The sequence below is a fragment of the Vipera ursinii genome (assembly GCF_947247035.1).
Source record: "Vipera ursinii genome assembly, chromosome: 3".
Classification (NCBI taxonomy): Eukaryota; Metazoa; Chordata; class Lepidosauria; order Squamata; family Viperidae; genus Vipera; species Vipera ursinii.
In genome coordinates, this window is record NC_139516.1 from 44,578,073 (window position 1) to 44,602,501 (window position 24,429).

Sequence of the window (24,429 nt, forward strand, 5' to 3'; positions counted from 1 at the left end):
ATTTCTCAGGGAAGCAGAAATTGAAATACAGAGCTAAAAGTGAGATCTTCAGTCGATGCAACAATCCTGCCTTTCCCACTTGATAGCTTCCACACTGAAGCCTATTATGGAACCATGTTATCTCATAGGAAGAAGCAGCATATACCTTGCTTAGTGAAAAGCATAGGCTAGGGCCTGTCTACAATGATCTCCAATAGAAATAAATGTTCAGAAAAGTTCCTGTTTATAAAACAGTTCATCATTTAAATCAATAACTGATTCTGCAATGTGGTTTCATGCTGTTTTAGCAAGGGGCGTGCCATTATGTGCTCAGCTTTATCACCACTCCCTATTCCAGTTCCCCCCCCACGTTCAGACGTTTCTTTTTCTGAGGACAACATCAAATCCTTAAAAAAAAGGATTCCCCTCCCCAGGTCAGATGTATACATTATTAATGAAGGAAATTGCATTATCTCACAAATCAGACAAAAGGGGGTATTGAGGGATGTTTATTTCAGTCCAAGTTCCGAAGCCTGGGGCACAGAATCTTTGCATTCTGCTCTTCAGCTGACCTCTGGTGGGTTAGCTCAGATTTCAGCTGCAGTATGATTACTTCAGCAGTCAGTGCATCTATACCATTTGCTAAAGAGATGGTGGCACTGGTCGGGTTTGTGTGTTTGGCCTTTGTTGCCCTACCCTGATTGCTTTCTCTTGTTCATGGTGACTCTGCTGACCCATACCAACTTATTTATTTAGCTGCTGTTGCTTCAATATATAGTGTTATGCCAGGGAATAGATAGCATTTACTGGTGATGTGGCTTCTGAGCTCTCATTGCCTTCTGTCTCCTCTTTGTCCTTCTTAACTGTGTACTGGCCAATAAAGGATCCATCTTCATTGAACTGTCCTTCACCTCCTTCTCCATAGTCCACCAAGCTGTCATCACTTTCTTGTTGCTTTATTGTGCCATCTAAGGAGGTCTGACTGCCTTGCAGTGGCTTGTTGTCTTCGTCACTGGCATTAAAAGGAAAAGGAGAGGCATCAGAAATGAGAAAATATGGTTTAAAAGAAAAGCATAACCATGGAATTTGAAAGCAGTGTCCGAATGATGATACACAAAAAGGCAACAACTGTGCATAAAGATCTAGGAAAATATGGTGAGATGTTTGCAAATACAGATGCCTGGAAATATTTAGGGGCAAAAAGTAACATTTCCCAAAGAACCTACAGAAATTAGGAGAAGAAAGTCCCTAAATGTTATGATAAGGAAAGTCATCTTGAAGAGCCAAAAACATAAAAGTTAGCAAGCCATATAGGAGAATAATATATCACAGTTCTGAGCGTTCTAGTTTATATAAATCCCATTTCATCAAAGATACACTTGGTCCAAAGTGCACTCACTGATAAGTTAGTTGAAAGTCTTTCAGTAGATCTAAAGAGGACAGAAGTCTTTTTAGCTTCATTTTGCCCATTTCATATGAAGGCAATTTTTTAAAAAATGATGCAGGCCTGATCTCAAAAAACAAAAGAAAAGAAACAAGGAAAAAAAAGAAGAAAATTACGCAATGTCTTAAGTCAAATCTTGTTAATTGTACACCAGGACACCACCAGAAAAGCTCAGGACTGTAGGAGCTAAATTGGAAACTTAAAAAAAATGGCAAAGACAAATGATGACCATATTGGCGCCAAGAAAATGCATTAATATATAGTAATCAAGCTCAAATTAAGGGAATATTTGTTTTTAATAGACATATGATAACATTTCTCTTTGCCACCTTGAGAAAGCTTCTGCAAAATTTGTAAGATGGGTTAACTATTTTGAGTCTTTTTAAAAAAGATGAGAGAGACTCCCAGGACTAAGTCTTGTTGATAGTTATGAATTTGGATTTGATTGCCAAAATGCACTTTAAAGTGCACAGAAGTGTGAACACAGCACTTCTCTGCAACACCTTAAAGCAGCTACGTTTTACTCAGGGCACTATATCTGTCCTCTCTAGGCACTGCACAATTTCAAGAAAAGATATGGTTGCTTTCAGAGTTGCAGACTAATGCCATATTCGTGCATTTTCTCTCTTCCAGAGGCATGACCAACACCCCTGCACTTAACACTTTTTGTCTTTAAGTCTGAACTGCCAAAAGGTTTTACTGGATACTCATGTGAGATGTATTCCTTTAATTGTTTGCAAGTTGTGCAAATATTAATAGCTATATAAACATCACAAATTTATTTATTTCTTTATTAGTTGGATTTATATACTGCCCTATTCCTGAAGGACTCAGGGCGGTTCACAGGGCAGTTAAAACAGTACAAATGACTTTTGGTTTCCAGTATTGCCATTTCATTGCTTTTTCTCAACATGTCCAGTAGATCAGTACTATAATATTGAAAGTTACATCTTGCTCTGATGTGATCTGAATTGCCAGCAGATAGATAATCATTCTAGGTTACTTGCTGTCCCAGGTACAACGTTCTTTATTGAAATGAGAAGAGGAATTTCTTTTTCTTCTGGAAGGAGCAAATGTTCAAAAGTGCATACATATTGCTTTTGAATATCTTAGTAAACTGTAAATCTCATGTTTTGCAAACGTGGATTAACATGCTTGTAACGGCACAAGTTAATTTTATTATCAGGAATTGGGTAAGTAATTGAACCTGAGTCAAGAGGAGCTTTGAGACAGAATGGTTTAGCATTATAAAAGAAGGCATAAAGACAAGAACAGCAAAAGCCACATATGCTAGAGGTCTTTGTTTTCAAGTTAAAACAAGTATTTAAATAAAATGTAATTGCAATGAAAATTTTCCCGTTCCATATTTAATGGCAGTAAAGTTTTCAAGGGATTTCCTATTTTGATCTCCCAAAGGCTAGATTCCAGAGAACCACACAGCAATGTATCCTGTATGAAGTCTTTCGTTTTATGTTTTGTCTTTTTCCATAAAGTCATCCCATCCTTATTCTAGACAGAGGACTGCTATTGAAAAGCAGATGTTAAGAAATGCTGTTTGACATACCCCAAATACTCTGATGTTCTGCACATGGCTCTCTAGATTGCAAGCCAAAAAAGTAACCATACTGCCTTGTTAATACATTAGGAAAATAGGTGTATTCAGCCTTTAATGCACAAATACAATGTACTTATTAAATAAATCCTGTAGCTTATTTAATATATTAAATACAGTCAGCCAAGCCACTAGTGAAATTGGTTTAGGAGCATCATGTTCAAGAGTTGCATTACATTGGAAGGAATAATTTGTGAGTGAAAGATCTTCAATCTGAACTTCTGAACTGCTGGCTTCTTCTTGACCATGCTTCTTTTGTTTTAGCATTGAGTAAGTGAAGTCAGTTATAATTGCTTTTAAAATACCAGTAGCTTACCAGATAATATGGAACTACTTAAAGTCTCTAATCCAGTAGACCCTTTTTCATGACAGTAATTACTACTCAAGTGTGCAGATTCCCATTGCACATATAAATATTAGTCAAGAAAAAGGAATGAAGCTAGGGCCACTGTAATAGCATTGGATATGATGTTGGCTCTCAATCTAGAGCCAGAATGCAACTCTATGGACACAGGACGCCTGAATCTCAGAATAAGAAAGAAATTACTCTTTAACTCTGTTAGATGAAAACCGCTGGAACAGAAACATGGAAGGAAGTTAGAAATTAGATATGCTTAAAAATGGTGAAAGAAAGTGTGTGCAAGGGTTTGGGTCATTCCTACCTTTCAAGAGACCTTCATGGTCCATGTAGAAGGATAAGGTGAAAATGACAAGAACAGATGAAAATAAAACAAGGAGAGAAGCAAAAAGAGCCTGATCAGAGAGCAAAATAATATAGATTTGAATTTTAGGGATCAATGCTAAATAAATAATAATAATAGTAAATAGTTATTTCTTTTTGGAAGGGCTAAGAAAGTACCAAATGAAAGCCAATTTAAAACACAAACTGCTAATTGTGTGCAATAACTTAAAAAACACACCAAGTTGTTGATAAATGTCAATGATACCCCCCCCCTTCCTCACCAGGTGAGCGCTCTCAAACCTGAGCCATGGTGGCAGGCTCTCACTGCCACTCCAGACATGTCATTCTAGCAATTTTACTCCAACTAAACAAGCCACTATATCCGAAGGCTTTAATCACACTCTCTCAGAGATGTAAAACAAAATATGGTCTTGCAAAATAAAAAATAAAAAAGCGTTTCCAGGAAAGGTCTCAGCCTTAGATAAAATGGACCAAAGAGGAAGGGGGATGAAAAAGAATTATGTATTGGAGTTTCCTCCATGGAGAGAGTTTTAGATGAGCAGATTGGAAGGGAAGTAGATATCATAGGTCTAGAGGGGAAAGCTCACCTCTTTTGTATATTCACATAAAAATTTGCTCATATAGAAATAAAGTGGGAAACGGGGAAAAAAGCATATCGGTTGTTTCTTAGAACATTTTCATTGAGTTCTAGACAGACACTCCAGCTTCCTTTAAAGAAAACAGGAGTGATTAGCATTATGAGGAGGAAGAGCCCTGAAAATTAAGTAGCAGATCTTATCTGAATATTTCCATCTAGGTGCCAGAAAGTAATAACAAAAATCACTCGAGTGCAGAAAGGCTATCTTGAGGTCATATGAAATCACTTATCAACAGTCAGGGAACATATTGTGCTAAGCACATTGATTTGTGCTTCTTAGATTGCAAGCCGCCCTGAGTCTTCGAAGAAGGGTGGGATATAAATGGGATTTTTTTTTAAAAAAAGAGATTGGGTGAAAATAATACAGTAAGTCCTCTAGCCTTTAATAAGCAATGCTCAAGTTCTGGCTTCACTATCACCAGGACTATTTTCTATGTCTTGAAATTGGCACTGCAATTGAAAATACCAGGATTAGTCTGATTTGGACCCTGGTAGAGATATACTGTATTAAAACATGAAGAGTGAGAGTAGAAGGAAGACTGAACAAGTACAATGGATATAATGTTTTAGTTGTTCCCTTTCCTTTTCTCTCCCTCTCCCCCTCTCCTCTCTTGTCAAATGTCTAGTAGAATGAGCACTATTAATGGCTAAAGACTTTATAGCTTATTCCTCTTATAAGGAGACTATTAGTCTGGCAGCAGAGTAGAAAGAAATGACAGTATATCTCTTAATTATAGCCCGTAGCTATTGGCGTGCTCTATGGATACACTTTTACAGGTCTGAAGGACATGATCAGAGTGTGTCAGACATATTTCTGTGAATTAGGAAGAGAACAAATAAAGAAAACATGCCAGCTTATATCCTGTTCACTTTAAAAAGCTATCTGTCACATCTCAATGGCCGTGAATCTTAATTAGCCACATTTCTCTGTCAGCTAGTCATTTTCTCTTTTATTCTGATTTCTTGTGATGTGTCAGTTCTTTAATACCTTGCCTTAAGTTGTCCATCCATGTTTTGGGGGAAAAACACTGAAAAGCCTTTTTTCCAGGGCTCCAATGGAAGAAAGCATAATATTTTATATCACAGCTTTTTTCCTCTTGCACATATAACACAGATATTTGTAAAATAAAATGATTCAGCCAGTTCATTGCTATAGATGAATATTCAACTCAGCCCAGATTTTACTATTAAAGATAGTTTCCTAGTAATCAGGACAAACAAAAACAATCATAAGAATACTTCAGTAATTAGTCAAGACAGGCAGTTCTTAATGTTAAGAATTGCGTCTATGTCATTGACCCAATCTTTATTCTGCCATAAACTGAAGCTACAATGTTGTACTTTATCTGCATGCATTTTTCCCAAGAATGTTTTATTCTTTTATTTTTAAGAAGCAAGATAACATCATTTACAAGTTTAACTATGTTTTGGAAAGAAGATGGTTAAGTTAGAGTACTTCTGCTGGTGAAATTGGACCTTTCTTCACTCTCATATTTTGTCATGTACAATTTTGATACAAGGAATCCTCTGACACACACAAACATCCCCACCCCCGAGGAGATTTGGAATATGTATAGGGAAAATGTAGGTTTTAATAATATGTTTCCATCAACACAACTATATTCAGCTCTAGCTGAAGAGGAAGACTACAATGTGGCTTTTCCCCCCACAGTAGAAAAAGAAAAATAGTGGCTATCCATGTCCTGAAGAAATTTTACTTATTCATTCCATCAATATCCTGTTGTAACCCAATTAACTGTTGATGATTTGCATGATATAACAAGTTTAAAACATCCAAATGAATATTAAAAATAAAACAGTTAAAAACAAGCAAATCCTAGCTACAAATATTCTCTATCAGCAACTGAGGCTGAGGAGCATGATACAGTATTCACATTGCTAAATACTCCTGCAAAGTGAGGATTCATCTCAGGGTCAACACTTTTGATGGCTGGTATTAAGGAATCTTCCTCCATTTTGTGCTACAGTGTCCTTTGCTATAATGTAACATATTTGCAACTTTCATTTGTTCACATCTCATGAGTCAAGATAGTGTCTTTCAAGTTAGCTAAGAATACTTGAGTATACTTTCATCTAGATAATTCATTAATGGTTTATGATATTTCCCAAGGAACTCATTTATTCAATCTACTAAATGGACCCAAAATAGTTTTTAGTTTGATTTGAGCAGCCTGAAGAATTCTTAATCATAATTAATATATTTTGGAATTGTGACTTCGCTGTTTAAAAACAACCCTGGAAGGGAACAAGTTTGGAATGGCTATTATTAGAGCAACTCTGATGCTTAAAACACATAGCTATCAAATTAACCAAGTAGTTTAATTAATATGATCTGGCACTATAAGATTTACACACTGCTGTTTTTTTCAAAGTCCTGTAGACAATTCTCTATACAGTTTCATATACACAATGCCAGACCTTGCACTGCAATTTTAATAAAGATTTTTTTTATCATTTTTATTCTTGTTAGCTATAAAATAAGAGTACTGAAGTTGTGAGGATAGCAATTGTATTTTAAATAAATCATCCTAGAGTTTTAGAATAGCTGGACATTTATTTTTGTTTGCTTGTTTGTTTATTTTAATAGCAAGCAAGGGACTGAAGCACCAAGTTACACAGACTCACAATGAATGGTTAATTTAGCAAGTGGTAGCAGTGTTACCTGTTTCAGTTCCTTGGAAGTAAAGGTGTAACAAATGTAAACCTTGAATGCAGGACCCATCTGTGAACAGCCAAAGAACACACTTTTGCTTTGAAAAATCAAGAGAAAAAGTGGCTGTGGTCCTTAAAAAGATGTCTTTGATTTATATGAAGTAGTGATGGTGTTAGAAGTTATAGCACGGTAATTGTCAGAAAGATTTAATATGCTACATATCCTTCAGTAAATCAGAAATATGAAGCTTCTCATTGGTTTTTGAAAATGTAGGCTTATTCTTCCTAAGAATAACCTACTGGCTGTTTATTCTTCCCATTTCTGGGGTGGACTAGCAGAATGAGCCATATGTTTTTACTCAGATCTGGTTTTGCACTACAGACCAAAAAAGATTCTGGAAATTGCTAACAGTGCCTATCTTTCTTATCTGATGTAATGATCCCCACTCAACAGAGCTCATTATTCAATATTCAAAAGTGATTAAATTCTCAATAAGAAAACTATGTTATCCTTTCAGATTTCAAAAGGTCGGAACTGATCTACGTGTATAGATAAATCAGATGATACGAAATTATTGGAACTACATTACTGAGTCAGACAATGAAAGATTAAATTTCATGTTTATTTGTATGACTCAGCCTAGGGGATTTCCATCCTTCACGAGGATGGTTCTGACATGCAGAAATATATCTCTATGTGTATGCATGTGTTTATATATATACCTACATATCTTTCATTCATAACCTTCAGTGGACCAATTTTAAAAATACTGATTTCATTTTTATATTTTTTGAATACATAGACTGGTTCTTCTTTTGGTAGAGATTTTAAGCAACACTGGAAGGATACAGAAGAGTAAAATATAAATTCATGAAAATGAAATTAGAAAGGAGTTATTTGTAATGGCAAGCAGATAGCAAATGCCTGATATATACGTTGAGTGAGAAACATACCTGTAATCAAATGATCCATTATCTACCTTCTGGTCATCAGGATCCAGGGGCACATCTTTATTTGCTCGCACTGTGAAGTTATATGTAAACAATTAAAAACTCAAAAGGATTGATTCAATCTGCATATTTTGTAGACTCCAAGCCTGAATGCCTCAGTGCCAAAGTCCATGATGCATCAAATCAAGTGCACACCAGAAGGAAAGCTAGAGCTTCTGCCTTAGCCAGTTACAATGATACTTATATAGCTAAAGATGTATATTATTCTTTCCAGCTGACTAGTGATGTTTCATGTACAGCAAAATGATACTGATATTGAGCAATGAATGCTATGTAATTTCCACATCACAACTATTTTATTCAACTTTCAGGAAATACTTCCATTCAAGAAATTTCTAGACTTAGGGAGAAAATATGGCAATCTTCATACAACCATAATACATTGTCCAAAATAATACAGGGAGACATATACTACCAATATTAAGACATAATTCCATATAAATAAACATTGTATTTAAATATTATTTCAATGTGTATCCTGACTATATTTCAATGTGCTATCTAGTGGCTGCCTCTGGTCCAGAATGTGGCAACTCAATCAGTTATGGCTACAGTATATCTCAGTACTTCCATGTAATACATCTGTTCTGTAAGTTGCAATGATTTCTGGATACAAGTAAAGGTGCTGGTTGTGACCTGTGAAGCCCTTCACGGCACCACTTCTCTCTCATTGTTTGTCCATTTGGTAAATCCAACAAGGGGACAAGTTCCAGGTTCCATCACTAAAACAAAATCATGTGATGTGGCCAAGAGGCAGGTGTCCTTTCCAATAATCTCACCCTGGTGGTTTGCTAGTCTGAGTCCTACTGTTTTTAAAATGGGTGCTGAAGATCTGCTTCTTTCCCTAGGGAATAAGTTAGGGGGATATGTGCTTTCAAGAGATCTATGCTTTTTGTATGGATATGTTGGCTACGTCCATTCCTGTTTGTCTCGTTCCTTGCATTGGGTGTGTTTTTAATTTATATGCCATCCAGAATTATGAGTAGGTAAGCCTTAAAAATTGATTGCGAAATAAACAAAGAAATAAAAAGTAATAAAAGCTAGCTACTTAAGGTGCTAAAAGTTGATACCAAATATAAAAGAATGAAAAGAGTAGTTAAAATGATTCATTTAACTCAAAATCAGAGGAGAAAAAGGAAGGATTCCTTTCCCAAAGGGGGAACGTGATAATAATACTTTTCCAGAAAATAAGCTAACAGTTTTATAACCAACATAAATTCAATCAAATCTTAATGTAAATAATGAAATAAAGCATCCCTATCTAGCAAGAAATCCCTTTTACCCTGTTTTGATAACATTAATTCTTTTTTAGTGTCCCAGTTGTTCGGTGGTTATGGGAATAAATCCTTCCAGTGCTTTCAGATTAGAAAAATTAATTAAGATTCAGAATTATATATTTCAAAATAAATCAAACAAAGAGCATTATATCAATGCTAGGTATTTCCCTTACCTGGATATTTTCCTCCTCTGCTCCTCTTAATAAAGCAAACTATCAGCAAAATCAGGACCAGGAGAGCGATGGCACACATCAGTCCAATAAACCAGCCCTGAGTTGCAATGTCCCCTTGATTCTTAGTATAGGCTATTTGAAGGAGTTGAAAAAGAAAAATTAAAGAATAGAACCAATCCATACTATAGTGATAAATTAAATTATCAAGCCAGAATAATTTGATCCAGTCCCATGGATTCCCAATGTTCATATTTTAAAACTGATGTCCTTTGATAACCACGTTAGTTTGCGTGATTGGCATGTGAAATGCCTGTGTGCATAAAGTTTTACTCTGTATGTAACTGCACCACAAGCCTAGATCCACTCCAACAATGCTGAAAAATTGAGGAAGAGAAACATGTCCTTGTCCAACCAAGGAAGGCTATATAAAGAGGAAGCAGGAAACCCTCCCCCCCAAAAACAGCTGGATAACAGAATTGATCTCTCTTTACAGTAAAGGAAAATGCCTTGATACCTCAAAAGAGGGTGTGAAGTTCCCCACAAGAAGGCTGAGTTTCATCCAGCACATAGGTAAAATAAACAGATTTTCTAAACAAAACAAAACAAAACAAAACCACCTTTCCAACACACCATTCATTTCCCTGAATATTGTAAGTGGGATCGGAATTAGAAGCAAACCCTTGTAGCACTTGAATAATCAAGTTGTGCTCTTTCATCTTGACTCTTGGCAATTTGGGCCAGTTTAATACCAAATCATTAAGATTCAACTGCCACCATAATGTTATAGAAATGTAAAAATATTGGTAAAAATCTAGAAAGATTTATCCTTGCAGAATAAGCTCAGAAAGTGATGGAAGATACTACCTCTTTTACTACCACTATTGTGCCATTTGCTCTCCCCACCCCACTCCAATATAGTGACTGCTATATTATTGGAAGAGAAAAATCAATGTTTTAAAAGAGGGCATTGAAACCACAGGGAATAGAAGCTTAGGATATACCAATGCTCCGCTATGAGGCAATTCTATGTGATTCATTCTTCTCTGTAGCTCTTATTGACTTCCCAGTCCCAATGTATCAGTGTAATGGCCTGGATTAAGCAATCTGTACATGACTGCCAATTCCCGCTAGTACAAAAATGAGTGGCACCACTCCATTGATATAAGAAAGCTGTCATAATAACAGGACTGATGCTGATCACCCAACTATTGAATTATTTCACTAATACAATTTGATGGTACCATTACCATTTATATTAAAAGAAAATAAGCATAATACTGCATTACTAGATGGTTTTTCCCTTTGAGAAGTTATGCAATTCTACAATCTTCACCATCAGTAATAAGAAATGAGGGTGATGTTACCATGGGAATACATTTAACTACTTGTGTCATGCATATTCTGACATGAGTATGGAAACTGGTAGCTGCATGACAATATCTTCATTCACTTATTCTAATTTCCCCGCCCCCCGTTACTTATTTCTACATTCATCTGAGCTTTTTGAGCTTAAAGCTAATATATCTTCCAAAGTATATTCATGCCTTTAACATACTCGATACGTTGATAGACCCCAGAATCAGTTATAATCTGTCTCATTATTCTTAAAGGAACTATATTACAAATTGCTCTGTATCAAAGTCAAAACATTTTCCAAACTGTTACAAGGAAGGCAATCCTTTCATCGGATCTGATATGGTAGCATTTAGTTCAATTATGATATAAATGGAGCAAACATTTGGGATAGGAATTTGGAGTATTTTAGAAACCACTCTGAACTTGTGCAATCTTATATAAGCAGTCCTCAATATATGACCATTAATTCAGTGACCATTTGAAGTTGGATCTGTCTTAAAATTATGGCTGCAGCAGTAGCCCCAGCAACCAGGGAACTCAGTGAACAGGGCATGTGCTGAAAAAATGAGGGGTGACTATTTTTATTCCTTCAGGTGGAGTCCATGCACGAATATTTTTATCCTTTCAGATTAGCTATAAGGGGTCAAGAATTTGATCAGATGAGATGGTTTGTATTTCCCTATAATCAACTATTCTGTAGAGTAAACCTTTACTAGTCTATGATATTCCTTATAGATTTTCCATATTTTAGGGTGGTGTAAAGAAAGTTGATTACAAGTAATTTGAGTTTATTTTTGAATTGTTTCACATGAAAAATGAAGATATTAATCCACTTAATGAAATGCTACCCAATTAATGAATTTACTAGGTACTCTCTTAAATAGTAAATAACCGGAACAGGAAATAACTATCAGTTCCTACTTTCTGTAGCACATGGTTTTCTTGGGCAAAGATAATGGTTAGATTTCTAAAATAAAGAGCATTTTAAACAAAATAGTGCATTTTCCAGCTTCATGAAAAAGCACAACTCATCAAGGTTGTATGAAAGCTCCACGGCAGGGATGACTCACTTTGAACAAACTGTGAAAAGCCTTAATGCTTTAATTCATGACATGAAAATCAATGAGAATTTTTCTTCCTCATGAATTAAACTACAATTGTGCTATTGGTCCAGAACCTAATGGCTTCATCAGAACACCAGCAGGAAGTAACACGTATTAAGCAGCTTTCAAGATATCTACAATAAATTAAAAATGTCACAAATAGCACTAATGGAAGATTATTGCAGCCATACAGAACTGAAGTCCTGCCAATATTATAATGAAGTCTACGTAGATAGCTAGCAGACCTTTTTACACTCTCCCTGGGCTTACTTACTTTAAGTGCTAAGTTCTGTAATACTAACAATAGGAGTTTGATTACAGGAGGAATGCAAATATCCCAGAGCCACTTGCTTTTAACTCAAACCATATATGCCATGTACATGTTAGATGTGAATAAAACTTTTCTGATTTCATATCTTCACATAAAATCATCTTCAGATTTTCTTCAAAGTGAAATACCACCATCATTATAACATATTACATACTGCTACATAATAAGTACCTGCCTAGTCTCTGAGATTTCAAAGTAGAAAAATTGTGATTCTACTAAACTTTTTAACTAAACATGATATAATAGTTATTTTAGAGTGAAATAGTCCTCAAAAACTTGATGGGTTTTCTTTGGTTTATATACTGTAGCAATAGAGACAGCAGAAGTAGGCAATGGTGCTATTGGGTGAACCTGGTTTGATAGTTACAATTCTAGCAGCTGCCTAAGGATATTGCGAGTCAATCTTAATAGTCCTAGATGTCTGCAATCAGCTGGCAATGAGACTTCGGGATAAGCCAGGAATGAGAAGAATTATGTGCACTTCTGGACATGTAAAAACCTCTCAGAATTATTGGGAAGATACACATAGTTCCATCCAGAGACTTTTAGAAATTACATTTGAAATTAAATCAGTTTTTTAAGTAGATATAATTTCAGAATATATTAACAAGAAACATTATAGTTTACTGAACTATATGCTCACAGCTGCAAGAATAAACTTTCCCCAATATTGGAAGAAAGACTCAACACTAAATGATATATGATTGGGATCTTACTTGAAGAATATGAGCTGAAGGAAAACTAACAGCATATATTTGCAACAGAAGTTTAACCAAATTCAATCAAGAATGGTTTCCATATACACAATGAAGCAAGCAGCAAAGCAAATACAAACACTAACACGATGGATTCTCTGAGGGTCTAAATATTTATAAATACTGCAGATCAATTGGTTTATAAAGAAGGGGGAATCAGAACTCAAACACTTATATACTGTCCAAGCGGCTTCTTTTTTCCTTTTCCTTTTTAAAACATTTATAAACAATAATAAATAACAGTACAGCAGAGACCTTAGTATTAAACATTAGAAAATGGAAAGCTTTTTTATATAATAAAATAACAATGCTTTTGGCATTTGTCTATTAATGCCATGCCGAGCTTCAATTGTACAATTCAAGCAACCTTAAATTTATTAATGTTTTAGAAATAATATTTAACATTGATATAATTTTCCCCTATTTTTAAAGATTTAACTTACCTAAGCCATCATAATGTTAACAATGTCTAGTAGCATAAAGTACTACTGTACCCAGTTAATATATGTATGTGTTATTGCATTATTCTCATCTTATAATGTAATAAACATTACTTGAGAAAAAACAACAATTATGTGTACTCCTGACTGATCATCAAAGTGGTTTTCCTGATTTCGGCTCATTAGCCCCAGCTTTATCTGTACAAGACGTTGTTGACCTTACAGACCCAGAAGGGGAGAATACGGTAAATATCTAGTTCTAAACTCTAGATCTGTCCATGGTTCTAGCCTGCATTAATGATCTCAGTCATTATCAAGCTCTCAATTATAAAAAGACCCATCCTTACTATTTCAAATGGGATTATCATTTTGGAGTTGTGGGGTATACATTTTGGTTGCTCCCTAAATACTTTCTCCCGCCTGCTACTCCATAATTTGGCTACAGGTCTGTATAACATGTGCTTCGCTTTCAAAAGCCCTAAATTCCATTTCTGGCCACTGTGATTAAGAGACTGCTCAGTTGTGATAGGAGAGCTGCTGTGTGAATACAACATCTGAGCAGGCAGAATAAATTATTGCCTCATTTGATATAAAAGAAGAAACTTAGGTTCTGTTGTCAATGAAACAGGAAGAGACTGGTCTGGAAAAAAATCTGCATCTACATCACTACAGGATGCTTTTTCAAAAGTATAATCAAATCAACCCCCCAAAATTTCAGGGGTACCTCCTAGCCTTTAATTTTTGATATTTTTAGTGGTTCTACTGGCAGTGAATATACTATACAGAACCATTTCCTGTTAAAAGCTCTGACAATATGGGACAAAGGGAACTTTGAACTGATACAATTCATCTAATGGAAGGTGTATGTTATTAATTGAATGGATCTGAGGCTTGCATTAGGCTAACTGATTCTACAGAATGGGGAGGAAGGGAATACAGACTCATTCTAAATGTTTGGGAATCAAAGGTGATTTTGTTAATGATGCAAGTATAGAAAAGCTTTCAAGTGAAAGAATTAATCTTAAGAGACTCAAGGTTAACAGTTCAGATAAAGGGGAAAAAAGTGCTGTTACAACAATGAAATATTTCCCTCAGCATTTTCACAAAACCCTGCACTCAGGCAATGCTAAAACTAAAACACAGCAAACATACTGTACAGTGCAGTGCAGCTGTATTCAGTTATGATTTATGGATTGACCAGCCTTGTGATTCCCACCAAACCTATCTTCAGAACAGCTTGGTTTAGCTGTTTTTGGGATGGAGATTAAGGGAAAAAATCCCTTCATTTTTAGAGTAATATTGTGATAGAGATCAAAACAAAGCCACACACAGTATAGCATGACCTGATTTTGTGGTGTGATGGGAAGAAAGGATCAGTTAGATAGGACCAGTTAGACAGAACAAATAGTTTATAATCAAAGTATAGTAATTTATTTCTATCTGGAATGAATGAATACTATTTAAACAGCCCTAAAGCCAGAGCAGCCATTAATTCTTCTCTGAGATCCTAAGTAGTCCCAAGGTAAGAGACATCCTACAAGTAAGAAAAGCACTGCTTGGTGGTCCTGTATAGTGAAGTAAGATTGGCAACACTGCTACATAGTAAACTTTAGAATAAGCTCTACTTAACTTCTCTTCAAAGCTAATTGATTGAAGGCCATGGCATGGGTCAGGTTATCTGAGGTACTGGGTTCACATCTGTGGGATTGGCCTGCTCCACCAATGCCAACAGAAAGCACATGCTGTGGAACTCTTTGGCCAAGTAGTTCTGGTTGACAGAGTCCAGGAGAAGAGCCTTATCTGGCACAATTCATCCCATCTGGAACATTGTGATCCACACCTACCCATTTGGCCTTCCGAAAAGTTCTGAAGATCTGCCCTGGGCCCCTAATGGGGTGTGTAGACCTCATCTCTTCCCCATGGGCATTTTGCACCTTTCCTCCCCATCTTTGACAATTTTGAATCAAAATGTTACTATTTATTGTTTTGATGTTTTAATGTATTATATTGGAGTATTAATTATTGTAAGCTGCCTAGAGTCACTTTTAGGTGAGATAGCATATAAATTGAATGAATGAATGGCATTCTATACTACTATCAGGAAATGGTGCCATGCTTCAACCACTTCTCCTAATGCTGTACACAATGTTAATACTGTTGACTCAATATCTGTGTAATGCTATAATTGTATGTATTTTCAAAGCTTGTTAACAAATAACAGCACAAACATCTTAGTTAACACATAGATGTTTAAAGGTTATGACCAGAATTATATTCTGTCAGAGGAAAAATTAAGACTGGCAGAAAAATTCCAAGCTCATTTTGCCTTCATCTGAGCAAACAAAACATTTTCATTTCTTTCTTTTTAAAAAGATGATCAAAGCAATATCCTAGGTTCCAAATATACTGACAGGAAATTGCCCATTAGAAAACCATATGTTTAAACAACTTTAGTATGATATTCAAGTCACTTTGGGCCATTGGAGTTTACAATTCACTTTCTAATCCCTACTGCAGTTTTGAAAGCCTGAATCCAAAGTTAAATGTATAACAAATAATACTCTGAGGTTAGTTAGCAATAGATCAATGTATTGTATAAAACAGCAATCTATGATATACTTCTGAAAATAGTATCATGCTAATTCTGAAGGACTATAAATTGAAATATATTCTTCCTATTGCAGCATAGACTTTAAAAGAATAAAAATATGATGCCAACACAGCAACACAATCAATCATACTTTGCACCATATATAATATAGGTTATTAAGACATTGTCAAAGCCTATGTCTTTTTATATCTTTATCATTACATTTATAAATCAGGGAAGGCTGTGTTATTTCCATGTTGAGCTATATTTCTGTAACACTGAATTGTTCTACTCTCATTTATTTCTGATTCCAATGCATTGGTACTGCTAGCAGAAAAACGAGTGTAGATTATGGATGAAATTTTAAAAAGTAAAAGAAAAATGAGCAGTGCTTTTTTGTCACAGGTGTGAAGGATGTATGACAGGGATGGGCTGTTCTCATATCAGATGCATTTTACCTGAAAGAGGAGAAAAAGGCAGGAGGGCACTAAAATCAAGTGATTCAGAAGTCATTTGCAAAACATCAGAAGATTAAATTCTGGACATCCATCACTGCATAATGAAGAATTCCAAGTCTTTTATTTTGTTCTGGCAAGCTCTGTTTTTTTATGCAGATAATATCCAAGTGGTACTATAAAAAAGAGTGGGCTAGATTCCAAGGTTTAACCTACCTTTTTATGACATGAATATTTTCCCTTTCCCCCTAAAAATGAAAGGTAAGTAGGAAGATAAGCAGAGATTTATTTGCAAGTGAGAGGTAGGTTTGTCTTTCCAAAATCTTGCAAGGAACACTGCAGAACCTAGTACTTTGGTTTTTCATATTTATGCTAACAATTGTGTAAACTATAATCCTTAGGAATTATGGAGTCACCTTTCAAAAAAATATCAGGTGATTACGCCAAATGTTAAGGGCACAAATTATCTACTCAATATAGGACTTGTATGTCTGATTCTATTCATATATCAGCAAAATATTTTGAGCAAGTCTTAGAGTTTTAGCTCTTACCATTGAAAGATCATTCTTGCCATACTTCTATATAAGTTCAAAATTCTACTAAGGAATTAATAAAAGTACAAAAAGAGGTATTCACACTGCATTGGAGCTAGCCAAGTAGAAGTCTTGTTTAAACTTGTTTTAAACCCTATAATGAGCACAAGGCTGGATCCAACAGCCAAAATGGATCCTTCCAACTCTGTGACTCTATAATTTCTAATCCTCCTATATTTCAACTGCTTCTTGTATTTTTTTTTCTAAACAGACCGAATCTATAAAGGAAAGAAAGATTGAAAACTGAAGCATAACTTTTGATTGATAGTGCTACTTCCAGAGAAGACATGGGGAATGAATATCCTTGAACAAAGGAAATAACATTATGGCTGAATTAGCATCTGGATCCTGGATCCAAGTTACCGAGATGTTTCTGGAGAAGGAGAGATTATAAGATTGCCCATATGTATTCTGAATAGGTGCAACTCATAAGTAGGTGGCAGGAACCAATGTTTCTGGGGTTGCTTAGGTGTCACGCAACTGAAAGCCAGAGGATTTCACCAGGCTCACAGGCATAATGTAGCCTCTAAGGACTTTACGTTTGACCAATCCTCATCTCTTAATCCTTTTAGGAATTACTTTTTTATTTTTATATATTATTTTATATATTGAGAACTGCTGAAATTATGCTATTCACTGGGTGAGTCTCCCTCAATCTGCACTGAAAAGATTTATAAACGCCAAGTTAAAGATTCAGAAAAAAATCTTTTTGGACTAAGCAGCAAAAGATTAGAGTGTTAATTTTGGGAAGCTTTAAATGAACTAAGGGTCCAGATAGATGTGAAATAAGAGTTTAAAAATAATTCCATGAATCCTTTCTGTGGAAAACTGATGTTTTTAACTCTAAAAATAGAAGCATAACAAGGTAAGACTTGAATGCTTGGACACTAGAGGGATTCAGAAGGAACTAAAGATTGCATTTAAAGGAGAAACAAATTACTTGTCAACAGTGGAGCAATGTATTTCAACACCAGATGCATTTAATGGTATTTGGGAACAATGGAGTCAGAAATTATTTTTAAAATATCTGATATCATTGATAAAAGGATTATAAATGATGTTGTGATATACAGTAATAGGAGTTCTATTACATAGGTCTAAAACTGATTTAAATGTAGATTTGGAAATGCCAAGTCACAAGAATGATATGAAAGGAGAGAAAATACTGGATACACAAATAAAATTGGCTGAGGCTTCAATATTTAAAAGGGACATATTTATAATAAACTAAAAGAGCAATACAGACAGTTTTCCTATACTGGATGTACAAAAGAGCCCTAATAAAACTTTGAAGGATTTTGTGACAAGAGGCAAAGCAAAAATGAAAAGAAATCAGGCTTCATTTGTAAGATATCAGGTAAACTTCTCAAGTATGTTTTTAGAAGAGACAAAAGAAAAACAGCAATAAGAAATCAAGTTCTAGGACATTATTTGAGGAGACTAAAAACTATAAAATTATAGACTATTTATATAAATATATATTTATATTTATAAATATATAAAATAAGGATAAGGAATACAAAATTGGTTTATTTATTCAAGGTAAAATATATGTCTTCTTATCTGTGACAACCATTAATGGATTTTTACTGATTAGGACTGAATGACAAGGTTTTAAAGTCTTGTTTCTAGAAGAGATGAGATATGGGAAAAAGAGTTTATTATATATTTTAACTCCACTTGACTAATAGTTAAATAGATATGTGTTCTTTCTTGATAACCTTTAATGAATTTTAATTCATTAAAGGATGAGATGTAGAAAAAAAGAAAGGATTATAAAGTGGGTTCTGGGATTAAATTTAAAATAGTTTTGTTGTTATTTCTGGTATCCCTTAATGAACTTTTGCGGATTATGATAGAATGACAAGGTTTAAGAGTTGTTTATAAACAAGGAGATGAGGTACAGGATGAATGGATGTCTTATTTTTCAAGATAAGGAGATGAGTTGTCAAAACAAACTTTTATACTTGGCACGACAAGGAGAAAGTTATTTATCTTTTTTTTACTTTCCCCCTGAACTTTATACCTTTTGTTCCTTTTGAAGTTTCTATTAGTTTTCATTGATATATTTGTAATCTTTAATAAAATTATTATTTAAAAAAGATAGTGCTAGGAACCATCTACAGAAAAACGTAGTTGTGTTGATTGTAGGTGTATTATTCAAAAACACAGTTTAAGTAGTAGATTACTTCTTAATTGGCCAGCTTCTATTTCCCAAGGAGAGTTATAATATTAATTTTCCTGCATTTTTGGTATCTTTGACTAATAGCAAAATAGCTCAGAGAAGCCACAAAACAATTCTGTCATCTCATAGATAGCATTGCATTGTTAATCCCTTCCCACCTTGTCCAATTCAGTCAAGAACTGAAGAATATAAAGAAATAACAAAAAAATGTTGTAATGACATAGCTATAGTACTCTGTAACAATGAGGAAACACATGACAATTTTAGAAGGAAACAATGTGAAAGCAATCCTACAAAGAATGTAGTGACACAAAGAGGAGATACAAGGCAATATTTTGCAAATGCAAATTGCTACAGTTCTCAGATGATAATTTATGACCATATGTAAGTATGAACATGCAACATATTTCTTTGGATCTCCAATCCATCATTTTGTATTAGCCAGCACAATCTTTTTTTTAAAATAAATATTCTGGAACATAACTGCCAATAGTTGTATAAGGACATGCAAGATGACCATGAACAGTGCAAGTTTATTCAAGCATAAACATAAATAGGCCAGAAGCAACAGAAACTTTGCTCCTTAGGAATAGAATTTATTCTTTAAGTCTAAGTATTACAGTCTCTGCCCTTGTTATAAGATTTCTTGGAAAATGAATTTGTTTCATAAAAACAACTATAAATAGTTTAAAAGCAAGCAGGGAATAATCTCAAGATTCTGGTTAAAAATCATATATTTTGATAATTGTATAATAAGGTCAGAGTGCTTGATATGATGAAAGAATGGATATGTTTCTTCATGCATGCCTTCATTCTTCCATCTGAAGAAGCAGCACAGAAAAGCAGAAAGCTCAGAATGGGATGCATCCTCAAATGCAGGACATGGAGACTGAGCTTCATCTCACCTGGACTTGTGTGAAAGGTTTCACTTGAGAAGACAGACTCATTGCCTTTGAGAAAAACCCGCACTATATACTTCTCACCAGGAATCAGATCACTCAGCTCCAGAAAACCTTTAGCAGGGGAAGATTTCACTGTTTTGTTACCTGGGAAACAGAAATCTCATATCAAAGGTAGCTAAAAAGTAAAGAAGAGATTATTGTGTGGTCAAGGATCAAGTTGGACTATCAGCCTGATGCTCCATCATATTGATAAGAATCAGTGGCTGGATAAAATAAAATATTTCAGCAAGAGTTTGAGACCCCACCCAATTCAAAGTACAAGGGTTTGTTTACAAAAGTTTTATAAATCAGCTTACACCACTGGCAGAATTGATTTTCCAGACACCATTTCACTAATCTAAGTACGCGTCAATTAGATAACATCAGATGGAAGATTCTTACACAAATGATTCTATGATTGCAGCTAAATCCAGAAATACAAACCAAAGTAAAACAAAAAACAAAACCTCTACTTGGAAAAAGGAGCCTATTTTCACACAGATTCAGAGAAATTTCTAATATGGATAGGAAACAATTGCCATAGTTTCTTGCCACTTCCAAGTGTTAAATAATATTCACAAACCTTCCTCTGAGAATATTTTCATAATGGCTTGATGTGTTGTTTTTGAATTCATCTACAGTTTGGAAAGGTTAAGGGGAAATATAATGTATATACTCATTAAAACCATACAGAAAAATCAGAATATGAAATCTATGTCCAAATAGTTAGCCATGGATCTGTAAGTGCTTAAATTCATAGAAAACTTGGGCTTATAAAGACTGGACTAGATTTATAAATATATAAATGAAAACCATCATTTTGATTGCAGTTCTTTAAGTATTTCTGAGCAGCAACTTTCCATAAATATATTTATAACTGCATACAAATTAAAAAGTATTCCAGAGGAAGGAAGATAGCCTTTTCCTTTGGCCTTGTAGTAATCATCTGAATGATATGCACAGAGATATTTCAAACTGTGCACCAGACATTGCACAAATCTCTTCAGCATTTTGTCAAATATTTTATAGTCAGTCATGTTACCTGCAGTTATTAGGGCTACATATTCAATACATTCCATGGATAACAAATTTTGGGGGGAACCACCACCACAATGTGGTTTGGCCCATCAGCCCAAAGTCATCAACAAATATAGAATCATAAAAATTAATTGAAATAAAACTAAGAGAAAACAAGACCTACAGCTCATTAAGTACTCTGCAACATTCCCATGAGCCCAATGCTTACTGTTGCTATACTCAACCACAAATTCAGTGTCAGCATCAAATGTATGGTTCCAGGTGATGTTTGCCCAGTTATTGTTGGATGAAATTTTTACATTCCAGATAGGCGGCAGCTTTCCAACACCAGCTGGTGAACAGGTTAGAACAGAAGTTAGTAAACCAGATAATGTAGAAACAATGTGTTCCAACCTAAGCAGAGTAGGACAGATGTGCTAATGTACTTAAGTTCCCAAGCGGAGAGTATTTATGGGGGCATTATTTTTTCAGAAACAGAAGTCCTAGGGTTGGGTTTTTTTGGCAGGGAAGGAGGAAGGGAGAGAGAGAGAGAGAGAGAGAGAGAGACAGACAGACAGACAGACACCCTTTTTTGAAAAGCACAGAACAGAACTATGTGAGAAACTACTATGCGAATGAGGCTTAATTTACCTAACTACTTAAGAAGGATTTCAACCAATTTAGCAATTTAAGACTCATCACAAGAGACTGAGACTCTTAGTGGAGTTTTATTATTTTAAAAGCATTGTTTGCAATTGGAAACCTAGATGAAACTTTTGACAGTGAAGCACTAACTTCTAATGAAAGCTAACTTGCACTTTGCATGCTAGAATTCTTTTCAGACAAATGGACTGCTGATGCTGAACACTTTAATGGTTTGGTGGTAGCAGTTCCTGATAGTTTGTTTAAGTAGATTTATGAAACACAAATATATTCTGCTTCAACACTACATCAAACCAAAGAAAAGTTCAGTACACTTTAAAATATACCAGCTCTCTGATTTAATGTCTATCAAATCTAGAGAGAAAACTTTTTTGTTAGTATTCTGCACAGAACACATTGATAATCCTTTGTCCTTCGTTGATTTTATGTTAATACCAGTTTAGCTGGCTTGGCAATTTTAGCTCAGAAATACAAGATGTTGCTTTAGGCTGCTTTTCTATCAGTATTTACCTGGATGATGTTACCATAAAATTGAATTCAGTGAGAATTACTTCTGCATATAGATATGCATATGATTATAAGCTTTTTATATAAAGTGAATTATTAAAATACCTCTTTTTAATAGCAGCATATTTAAACAGTAAATACAGCCGCTATGTAATGTGACTTAAAGCATTTTCCTGTCAACTATATTTTTCAATCTTCTCAATAATATATTTCTGTTCCCAATAAAAGTTCCATTTTTAAATGTCTATATACTGCTACCTTGTTCTAGTCATTACTGCCACATGGTCATTCATATAATATATAGTTCTGATATCAGCTAAGAAATCTTTACATTGATGAAAGCCAGGCATTATGTTGAGTAAACATGGCTTAGAAGACACGTGAGTGTACCCATTTTTTTCTGATGAGACTCCAATAATTACAAACAGCATTTAATCAGGATAATTGGGGTTTGTTTTAACTTTCATCAGGATTGTAAAATCACTGCTGGTCATGCCATGGCCAATTCTGAGTCAAATAATAACATAGGACTGAGAGAGAGAACATTTTAATCAAGAATCCCAGGTATTATTATTTTTTTTAGCAAAGATTGTCTGGATATGATTAACTGTCCATGTCAGGAATTTGTACACAGGAAGCATTCTTTGTTTAGAGCAATTCAATTAAATAGTTCTTTGCTTTGAAATTAATTCTGCGCTGAATAATATTTTCCCTCCTTAAAACATGTCTGAATGGGGAAAAATCTATCTACAAGATTATTCTTGCATAAAATGGGAATATCTTGTGATTAAACTTAGAGGTTGCAGAATTTTTTTCAGTTAAAACATTTTAATCTTTATTTCCAAACCAAGGGAATGCCAGGAAAAATTCTGTAAAAAGTCCTGAGCCTTTTTGTGTGTGTGTGTGTGTGTGCCTGTTTAGCTATCCATTTAGCTATCAATTAGAATGGGAAAGCAAATGCTATGGCAGGATAAACTGACAATAGAAATGCTGCATTAAAATACGCCAGGTTTGGCCAGGGGCTGGGCTGGAAAAAAAAATCCTTTAATAAATTCTTATGAGAAAGGCAATTGGGCAACAGCTTGGAATGCTACTGACTGCTTTACACTTAAGCCTACCTCTTCCATGGGGAGATCCAAGACAGAGCTGCTGTTAATGAGTTAGAAAAAAACTTCAGAACGGAAGACTTCCTATTTCCTCGCTCAGTGTTTTATTTTTATTTTAATTCCATTTATATCCCGCCCTTCTCCGAAGACTCAGGGCGGCTTACAAGCTTAGCAGTAGCCTTCATTCTATGTATATGCCTGCTTATTAGGGCTTTTGCCCCCCCCCAAAGCGGCATTATTACAAAGTCAGCTTAATTGCCCCCAACAATCTGGGTCCTCATTTTACCTACCTCGGAAGGATGGAAGGCTGAGTCAACCTTGAGCCTGGTGGGATGCGAACCTGCACTAATTGCAGGCAGCTGGTGTTACTTAGGAGGCATTAGCCCACTACTCCACCTCTAATAAATTGGTATTACATTTGATTCTGGTTCTATTTGAATTTGATATTGGTTCCAGATTGGAACAGATCAGAGCTAGAATCTCTAAGCTGTATATCTAAGTTCATAAGACGTCGGAGTCCATCTTTTGATTGGGGATCCCTGTGCTTTCTAGTATGTCACTTCATAAATGAGGAACAGTAAAACAGTACACATGGTTATGAAGAGATCCATTCCAAACCATCTTGAATGAAGTTGCTTAATTATCAACTTTTCCTTGAAGAAATGTCAACAATTTGGATACTTCAGTTGGAGATGATCCTTGGTATGCTATTTTGTGAATAAAAAAAAATGCCATTTTGGTATTCTACCCATTGTAATTAGGCATAATCTATTAGAATGTAAATGAACAGAATCTGGCTTTGTGTGATGTCTACAAAGGACATCTTGAAAAGGAGAATCCAGATTTTCTACGGCAGACTAAGAAGTAATGCTGGAGAT

At 34.9% G+C, this 24,429-nt stretch overlaps 2 protein-coding genes across 11 annotated transcripts in view; one reads left to right on the plus strand and one right to left on the minus strand.

The window, feature by feature from the left end:
• RBBP5 (RB binding protein 5, histone lysine methyltransferase complex subunit) overlaps positions 1–24,429 on the plus strand; it is a 938,867-nt gene that overhangs the window by 115,723 nt on the left and 798,715 nt on the right. The window lies entirely within an intron of this gene.
• Positions 667–24,429, minus strand: part of NFASC (neurofascin) — a gene marked incomplete at its 5' end in the record, with an annotated part of 112,126 nt that continues 88,363 nt past the window's right edge. For 2 of the 3 annotated variants that reach the window (XM_083357648.1, XM_083357647.1), the window contains 3 exons: positions 667–991; positions 8,003–8,072; positions 9,510–9,641. In XM_083357648.1, the coding sequence (XP_083213774.1) occupies positions 760–991; positions 8,003–8,072; positions 9,510–9,641 (434 nt within the window). In that variant the 3' untranslated portion in view covers positions 667–759. Of the gene's footprint in view, positions 992–7,984; positions 8,073–9,509; positions 9,642–24,429 lie in introns of all 3 variants that reach the window. The other variant, XM_083357646.1, reaches the window with a different exon arrangement.